At 38.0% G+C, this 9,928-nt stretch overlaps 1 protein-coding gene across 1 annotated transcript; it reads left to right on the forward strand.

Annotated features, from left to right (window-relative positions):
- Positions 1–8,104: 8,104 nt before the first annotated feature.
- LOC130647991 (protein adenylyltransferase fic-1-like) lies at positions 8,105–8,914 on the forward strand. The gene has a single exon (XM_057454008.1). It carries the CDS (start codon positions 8,105–8,107, stop codon positions 8,912–8,914), a length of 810 nt encoding a protein of 269 aa, XP_057309991.1.
- Positions 8,915–9,928: the final 1,014 nt, after the last annotated feature.

A 9,928-nucleotide genomic window follows, 5' to 3' on the forward strand; every position in this document is an offset into this window, starting at 1 on the left:
TAATCTATATTGAGAAAATGTTTAGCAGTGTTGATGAACTTTTTAGTTCAGTACGAGTTGTACGAATTGTACAACTTTTAAAAAACCCTTGCGAATTAAAGCTTCAAAGCTTTTTCGGTCACAAGTTTCAGCGCTAGCCAAAATGATGGACAACGTCGAAGAACGCTGGGTAATTTTGAAAAAATGTGGTTCTGCGTTATGATTCTCAGATATTTGCTGCTGATATCAGCATATTTTAGCCCTCGAGTGCCACACCTCCGTATATGTAGGAGTTAATTATCTTTAAATGGTCTACTGTTCCAGTTATGGCTCGGAATGATAGAACGAGTATCCATGACGTGTAGTTTGTGAACAAATCCTAGAGGTTTTATATCCGCAACCAGAGCTTATTCTGTGTAATAAAAACAGCTTGGGTGACTGTTTTAACTACATAACAACAGGCTGTGGCTTGTGTCTTAACCCTATTTATGTCAAGACATTAAAAGTCCCTTTATGTGCGTTTTTGGGGGCGGCAGTTAGTTTGTAACTATAAGCTAGTAGAAATAATTGTTTATGGGGATGAACTTCAATCATGTTAAACCCTGTATCGTATTTTATTTTGACTAGGCTGCAACTGTCCAAAATTCCTATTGCACAAGTCAACTTAAAACTTTTCTTCTTGAAAACTGACCAACCCTTGTTCATTTGTGTGTTTTAGATGACGACAAACGAACATTTATGGATGCACGGTGAATTTTCTCAACCTAACAAAACTATTAAAATTCATTGTCACATCTAAAGATTATCTACAAAACTACCTGCATGTTATACTCTCCAATATCTTTTAAATTCTAATATTTCTAATATTTCTTAAGGTCTTTTTGCAGATCACGACAGAAATTTCACAAGGTTAATTATTTCAAACGTTAAAATTCGAACCTTAATTTTAAATTAGTCGTCTCGAAATGCCCGACTATCCAGATCATAATTTTGTTTTTTGGACAAGTTAAATCGAGCTTTTCTTTTGCATGTATAATGTGGTCGTATTACTTTCGAAGGCAGAAACTTTTGCGTATCAAAACAACAAACAAATATGAAATAAACTTTTGCGTTTTGCGGTTTTTGGAACCAATTTCGCGTGAAAAACTTTCGCGAATGAGTACAAATAAGATTTGTCACGGATCTTCCTATTGAGCCTGCAGGAAACAGAGCCGTTGGCAACCTTTTCAATTTTGTAATAAACTTGTGAACACTCCACCGCGCAAAATAGAAAAAAAGGAGAAAGTTGCGACAAGTACTGGAGGAAAAAAAGATATTAGAGAAATGTTTAGCATGGCAAACAGAAAGAAAGAGACAAAATTTGTTGTAATGGATTAATAGACTGAAAAGAAGGAATACGTGTTAATAATATCCATTCATGTGTCATTGATTTTTTTAATAACAGTGAATTTCAGGGAGGGGCCTTAAATTTTCTTGAAAATAAATTACTTTTTTTTGCGTTTTTAGCATTGGTTATGATTTCGCGTGAAAAACATTTTGCGTTCTGCAGTTTTAAAATTTCCAAGGGCAAAAACTTTCGCGAAAAAGGGTCAAAAAAGCGAAAAACGCGAAGGTTTCTGCCCGCGAAAGTTTCTCCCCTTAAATTAAAATAATTTGTGAGAAATGACAAAATGCTAATCCAAGTCTAGAGTCCTTCTTCTATCATAATGGAAAGAAGAAATCTACACATAACTTAAGTAAGAATTCACTCACGTATTTCTTGTTAAAAATCTCAAAAACATGTGTAAAGTCGCCCTCAGTACTTAAGGACCAAAACACTATCATTAACATAAGTCGTTTTAAAATGATTGTGGACTATTAGAATCACGTGATGCACTTGTAAATAAACTATCCACTGAACTTTGTCTATCTTCAAAAACACCTTTCTTTGTTACTTGTGACCAAGCAACTTTTTGTTGTTCTTGCGTTGTTTTAGAGCAGTGGTCATCAAACACAAAAGCATTCACTTTTATTTCTGCTAACAGTTTCTTATAAAAAAAGGTTATGCTTTTTCTTCTTCATTTCCTCCACTGTATAGAGATTTTTTATTCTTGCAAAGCCTAGTATTAGTTTCTTGTAGAAAGTAAACATGTATTCCAAACAAGTGTTTTTTAGTGTTTTGTGTTATCAAGAATGAACAATATTAAGTTGACATTAATAACAAAATGTTTATCAAAATAAAACATCTGCACAAACAGGAACAGCTTATTTCATGTTCTGTTTCACACTTCACATTCATACAAGTGTCTTACTTCACTGCGTCTATTTAAAGCAGACTTTACATTTGGATAAGTATTGACACAAAAAAAGTTATCACATGTTTCAAAAAATACTACAGTTACCAACAAGTTTAAAAAAAAATCACAATTTTCTATTCATGATAAATAATTAACGATGCAAAATACTTAATAGCCTGGGAACTAGATGGGGAACGTTATAGCTACCATTTTGAATCTGTCTTGTGACCATCTTATGACAGGTAAGTACCATTAGCTACCACAGCAAAGTAGATAAACCACTGTGTCTCTTGAATTTCACCTGCAGTGCTTTATGATAACGTATTCATGGATACTTTTATAAATGCTAAAAGGTGGGATTTTCATTTTAGGAAATTATGCAATGTTGTTAGAGACAAAACAGCAAATCATATCTCCTCACTAGATTGATCAACCAATTAAAATGCTAAAGTTATTTTTAGTAAAAATCAATTATAAAACCACTATAAATATGGGAAGTTTATTCAAACAAAAAATAAGTTCAAGAAAGTTCATGAAAAGCACACATGAAAACATGGTTGCTTCGAAATCAATGATTCAACGAAAAATTTAATCTATTATGATGCATGAAAAGAACTTTACTCAGAGCTGGCGCCACGCATGCCAATAAGATGAAGTTTGAAGATACTAGTCGTTAAAAGGCAAGTCGTTAAAAGGCATTGAACTTGAAGAGTTTAGTCATAGCTCGACAGACAATCCAAGAAAATATTTTAACGATGAAGAAATGAAGTTTGTTTGAATGTGAATTTTACTTACGGGTACTGATAATATTGGTTAGATCTCAAATCTCAAGCTCTTTATCAAGTAACAACTACACACACAAACTCTTCACTAACCAGTATTACAGGGGACAACGAGCGCCCTCTGCCCTCAGTAGCTCATAGGCATTTTTTAATGAAGGCGAACCGTAGTTGCTAGTTGGGAGTTAATCCCCTTTGCTAAAGGACACACACACACAAAAAAAAAAAATGAATAAACTCAAAAAGAACTCAAAAACTAAACAAACAAAACCAAATCCGATTTTTTAAATGACAATTAAGGTTGACCCAGCCAAAAATTGGGAAGGAGTTTGCTTATCATTTAGCTTACACCGATCTTGAAAATTTTCATCATAATTGTGATGGTCAATTTTTGGCCTGTTCGTGTCTGGTTGGTCGATTGTACTACCATTAGGTGGATTTTTCAGGTGCTTGGCTTGTGTCTATTTGTTCCCGTAAACTATATCCTCATCTTCTATATTGGATACCCGCTTGAGTTGTGAACAAGTACCAACCTGTAAAGTTTGCCGCACGACAGTCCTGCATGTCTGACGAAACATGCGAAGCATTGGCTGATGGGTAACTTATGGCAGAGTGTTCCTGAGAAATGTCTATTATTTAATAAAAAAACAAAAAAAAAATAAAAAAGGAAACTAAACAAAACATCGAGATGTGTTTTGTTTGTTTCATATATAAAGAAAGAAAAAAAAACCCAAAGGATATGTACGTATGGTACTGGAATCCGCAGAAGATGCTGAAAAAACTCAACAAAGTACCAAAGAGATGTGTTTTGTTTGATGCATCAAAAAAAAAAAAAAAATTGCAAGGATATATACGTACGGTACTGGAATCCACAGAAGATGCTCAAGAAATTCAACAGAACACCAAAGAAATGTGTTTTGTATGATGCATCAAAAAAAAAAAAAAATTGCAAGGATATATACGTACGGTACTGGAATCCACAGAAGATGCTCAAGAAACTCAACAAAACACTAAAGAGATGTGTTTTGTATGATGCATAAAGAAAGAAAAAAAATATTCTAAAAAAACACATTTGATTCTTTAATTTACCCAAACAAAAATATCTGCCCTTGTCCTTGTGGAATCTTAATACAATAATAACCGATTACCCCAGGCTGTACCGCAAAATATCGCCCGAGGTCTAAGTACTGACCGAGCTTGCGAGGTCGGTGCAATGACTGAGGTCGATATTTTATATCCTGAAATCGGAATATAGTAAAATCAGTTAGAATACACAAGCACACGTTTCTAGTTCCATAAAAACAAGTCTGTAAGAAACAAAATTATTTTCGGGTGGGGGAGCCGGCACATGGTACTGGCCTCGGGGTTCTAAAATTTTGCTAAAATGGATTGTGTAGATGTGTTTGTGTAATAACCCCCTCTTTTTTAGTTGTAGTAATTCAAGATGATGTTTGTTTTGTATATACTTTCCATTCTAGATGTAGAAGGTGTTAGCTTGCAAGGGCTTTCATTATTTTTTTTTGCTTGATTGTTAGCCATCTACCCTCAGAATATTTTACGTTTTCGAACTATTTCTGTGATATCTTTATGTAGCTAATAAATTAATTTTTGCTACTTGTTTTTGCTAATCGCTATTTTGAACTAAATCTATTGTAGAAAATCACCTTGTTCTTGTATACAGCTGAATTTTAAAAAAAAACGATTTTTTCAATTGGCTATGCGTAAATTATGTCAAATTTCGTTACCATGCACTATCGAAGGTATCAATGAGGCTACATTATATTCTACATCTCTTCTATTGGCTCAGATAATGAGCAAACACTTGGATTTTGATAAGACTTTCAAATTTATCAAAGAAAATTAAATTGGCCTGAATTTTAAATCCACAAGCTCTTTGGTATGATTCACCACACATTCAACAAATCATTTCCAACTAGCTCGAACGTGCACCACTGGTTTACCTCGCGAAAAGGTTTACATAAATTCAATTTTTGTTTATTAACTGCTGGGTTTATTTGAAAGTGAATGCCAAAAAGACCATCTTTTTTCTCTTTAATTGTCGTTTTGTGCCCACTGTACACAATTAGGGTAAAAAGTGTCTTTCATCCTGTTTTTAAGTTTCTATCTCCGTTTACATTAACAGTTTTAAGTTGGAATTATTACCACTTATTATTTGAAGAATTTGCCTGGTAACTAGGTGGGCAACCTTTTTGCTACTATTTTAAATTTTTTCTGTGGTTACCCAATGAATACTCAGTATTTATTAGCAATCGCATAGTCTACTAAATAATTTAAAGCGTCCATTGAACCTCGTCTGTAGAGATTATTTTTAACTTGATTTCAGACAGATCTTTATAAATACTAAGGTTTCAGGAGGAGAGCGTATTTTGCGTAATTTGTCACATTTTTACCTATATAAGCCAATCATAAGCTCTCACTAGATTATTCAATCAATGAGCAGCTGGCAGTTTAAATCACAAACATCTATCAATATGGGAAAATTTATTTGAAGAAAAATACAAGTTATGAGAAGCCTACAGAAAGATGCAAAAGAACTGATTAAACAGAAAAGTTAATAAACTTTAATTTAAGCTTTGTGTCGCACTGGTGGACATGAAGATATTTTCGGCGTTCTTGCACCACAACACCACTTTGAAGGCCACCAATCATTAAGAAAGGGCGTGAGCGAGAAAAAGATTAAGTCGTAACAAACGAATAAACAATGTAAGACAAAGTTTGAAGAACCATGAAGAAATGAAATTTGCATGTATGTGAATCTTACTTACGGGTACTGATAATATTGGCTAGACCTCAAATCTCAAGCTCTTTATCAAGTATCAACTACACACACAAACTCTTCACTAACCAGTATTACAGAGGTCAACGGGCGCCCTCTGCCCTTAGTAGCTCAATTCAAGACACGAATAGACAGTTTTCAATGATAGTGAAACATGGTTGTTACCTTGGGAATTACTCCACCTTGCTAAAGTCGTAACATGAACAAAAATAACGCTCATGAAATATACTCAAAAAATCATTATGGTCAAAATTTTAAATAGCTTTGAAAAAATTGAAAAGTCACATGACAAAAAAATGGTAGTGAAAGAAGAGTACCACAAAGTTGACCCAGCCTTGTAAAATCATTGGGGAGGAGTTTGCTTATCATTTAACAAACACCGAACTTAGAAATTTGCATTAATTTTTTGGCCTGTTCGTGTTTGGTTGGTCGATTGTACTAAATAAAGAAAAAGGTTTGCAGAAGAACAAAGAAAAGATCACCTTGAAGTAAATTTGTCAGGAGTTGGCTTGTGGTTCATTCCTTTCCTTAGAACTATGTTCTTTTATTCTGATTTCGTTATTTGCTTGAGTAGTGAACATCTGTTCACATTATGAATCACAAGTACAAACCTGTAAAGTTTGCTGCGCGACAGTCCTGCATGTCTATCGAGACGTGCGAAGCAATGGCTGATGAATAACCGTGGCTGATCTGTCGTGAATAATGTCTATTCTTGTTTTGATTGATTGATTAGTGTATTCTAGCTAGAGTAGAGGAAGAATTAAAGTACAGTGCCACCCAACATGCCGACCCCCCCCCCCATTAAAAAACGCTGCTTTTAGACCCCCTAAAAAATCTGTGACGTCACAGATTTTATCATGCCTCAAATAAGTAAACAAGTCACGTGACATCATGACAAAACTGCTGACATCAACAAAACGCGCAAATCTGTTTGAGTGTAGATGAGGAAGACAAAAAGCCTTTATCTGAAGTGTCCCGATTGGGGGTGGTAGCGGGGGACGTTTCATCCCCCACCTACAACGAAAGGCAGCCGTCATATATCCATGTAGAATGTAGCCTGGCGCGGTTCACATAAACAAATGGACAAACTGCGACAAGAAGCTAAAGCCTTAGGTCTCCAAGGGTACTCTACGTTGAAGCGAATAGACCTTGTCGAAGCCATACGCAAAGTCAAGTATAAGGATGCGTCGACACAAACGGACGGACCTTACTGCGAGCCTTGTGCTAAAATTGCATGGGAGAAAAATCTTGAACAATATTTGAGAGATCTCGCTAAAAAACAGCGACGTGTCGTACATGATGGCGACTTGCTCGTAGATCAAGATGCGGGAGAAGTGATCGAAATTGTCTAGTATGTTGACCAACATATTATAAAAATGATGAACGACATAGGCCTCACTGTAGCAATAATTCTTCCGCACGTCTTGATCGTGCTCTGCTTTTTGCGTTATAGAAGGCTTCTAATAAAGATGAGTGAGATTACAGCTATATTTGATGTTGTAGACACGGAAGCCTTTCAACCCAAAGAAAAACCTATCGACAAACGTCAAGCCTTGAAAGAAGCTATACGCAAAGGCAAACAGCATCTCTTGCCAAACAAATGTACTGAAAGCTTTGCTGACAAGGCACCAGATGAGGTGATCGAAAAAGCGTACGCCGACTATGTTCAACGAGAGCTCCACGATAAGGGAGAAAAGACCGCCAAGGCACTATCTTCACATGCGATTAGCATGTACGCGAAGGCCGTAGGTAATGTTGTTCAACTCGATAATGCGGAGGGTCTGAAAAAAGACATCGAGGAAGATCCTATCATCAAGGACTCCATGGCAGATTTAGGGATCCTTGTGTACTCTGCCTTTGGAAAATATCTGGCTCCGCTCTTGGTTGCTGCTCATACCCTTAACCATGTCTTCCAGCATGTGTCCAAGACAGATGAAAAGCGAGATGACGAACAGCAAGAAAAAGATGGGAAACAGTCTTTCGAAGTTTCATATGAGCAATCGTGAAAATATTGATAGTGTAAGCAGGGTGAAAATGCTCAGAACAAGAGCACGGTACACAGATTGGTGCAGCATTTACGGTGACTCCCACTCACGCGGTTGGGTAATCCTGACACCAGAAGCTGATCGCTTTCCACCACAGGCGTGTAATTTAGTGAGGACTCTGTTTAAGAACGCGATAGGATACGCTGGCAGAAACGGTTTGAAGGGTGACTCCTTGAGATTACAAGTCATCAATGGTCACTAACCATTCGCAGCCAGGTACTTAACAAAATGGAAAAATTAAAAAGGCAGCATTGGATGGCAGACGAAGACGAGTACCAGAATGTTTTGAGAAAGACTGCGACGCTAGCCGAACTCCCGCAAAGGCGGAAAAACCACGCATACGTAGAGGAATTTCTAAAAGGGTGGGAAGCCCTGTTTGCGTACGGAACCTACACATCGGAAGGAGAGGTGGACTCCAACTTTTCAGCATCTGAGACTTGGAACCTGATGCAAGATTCTGAAGACGCACATCTTGACGGCAAGACGAAAAATTTCAAAAAGCAGATGATAAACTTTATGCGCGCTCTAAAATGGATGCAGTGCTGCGGACGTCTCACGCCTGACAAAATCCAAGCTATCCATGAGATCATGATGCGCGGGGAAAAACACGGCAAACCCGTGCTGACAGGGAAATACAGGACGACTAAGGCTGGTGTTCACGAATTTGCCCCTGTTTCTGCAATCCCAAGGTTAGTGACAGACGCCCTGGATCGATACTACTCTACAGAGACTGACGATCCGATATGGAACGCGGTGAGGTTGTTTATAGACTTGATTAATATCCATCCATTCGAAGATGGGAACGGGAGGTTGTGTAGGCTCGTTATTTCCCACGTACTTGTGGAGAGTGGAATGAGCCTCTTTCCAGTTTTTCTTAGCTCGTTCCACAAACGCGGCAGGCGCCATTACATTCAGGCTGTTAAAAGGTTTGAAGAGAGACCATCGCTACTCTACACGATGGTCTGTAGGTCTTTGGTGAAGGTATGGGAGAATTTTGAGCAAAACTTAGCTCTATTAGAAAAGTCGAAATTTCACTGATTCGTCGGGGCCACTACGAGGAAATTTTGTAAAGCTCAAAACTTTACAAAACTTAATTTTTAGCCCAAACGTGCCTTCGGTCGTTTAAAATACTATTTTTCCAACCAAAGTGCCTCTTGATCAAATAATAAATGAGTGAAGAACAATCTAACCAAGTCATAACCAAGAAGAATGAGGGTCGTGTTGCTGCTGGCAAGAGACTTGCTGAATGGAATCGCACGAACAAGGCTGACTTACAGAAGAACGTAGGCAAAAGTACTTCGCAAGAGGTTCAGGAACCTGTCGCAGGTCCTCACAAGTTCCCGGACAGTGTATATCTCTATCGCGCTGGAGGTCTCGCTGCCGTACTTGCCGTTTGCGTGGCATTCTGTTACATACGTAAGAAGCCTGCTGAAACCCCAGAGCCTAGCGTCTCCACAGGTGCGCCCGTGTCAGCGGAAGGGCGAAGCCCGTCTCAACCCACGCAAAAGCAACGCGAAGAGCGTCGTATCGACATTTTCAAGATAAAATAGGATATAATAAATATGAGCTCTAACGTGACACCCCAGGAGAAAGAAATTATCGACATGATCTATGAAACAGTCGTGGACCTAAGCTTTACGTTCACTTACGCCATAACCGGGAAGAAATTTCTGGGAATCTCTAGCCCCAGCACCAAGATGGATACCAGCGACGTGCTGAAGATGTTTGCTTACTTTTCAGCGGGTCGAGGCTCGCGGGAATTTGTGGTAGCAAAGGGGTGGATTCCCGCAAGTATCATAATAAAGCCTAAGTAAGTCTACAAGGTTTATGTCTGCCCAAGGCAAACACAAAGCGCTGCAATGACCTCAGAATAAAATGGACATTGTCAAAGACCCGCATACAGCAATCTTTACTGGGCCTACAAGCTGTGGCAAGACGCAGCGTGTCCTAAATTTGATTGAGAACGAGTATAGGCAGCATTTTGACAACATTGTCATTCTCTGCCCTACAATCCGCTGGAACAAGACCTATCTCGAGAGGTCCTCGCTGTGG

The sequence above is a fragment of the Hydractinia symbiolongicarpus genome, chromosome 6, assembly GCF_029227915.1.
Source record: "Hydractinia symbiolongicarpus strain clone_291-10 chromosome 6, HSymV2.1, whole genome shotgun sequence".
NCBI classification, from domain to species: Eukaryota; Metazoa; Cnidaria; class Hydrozoa; order Anthoathecata; family Hydractiniidae; genus Hydractinia; species Hydractinia symbiolongicarpus.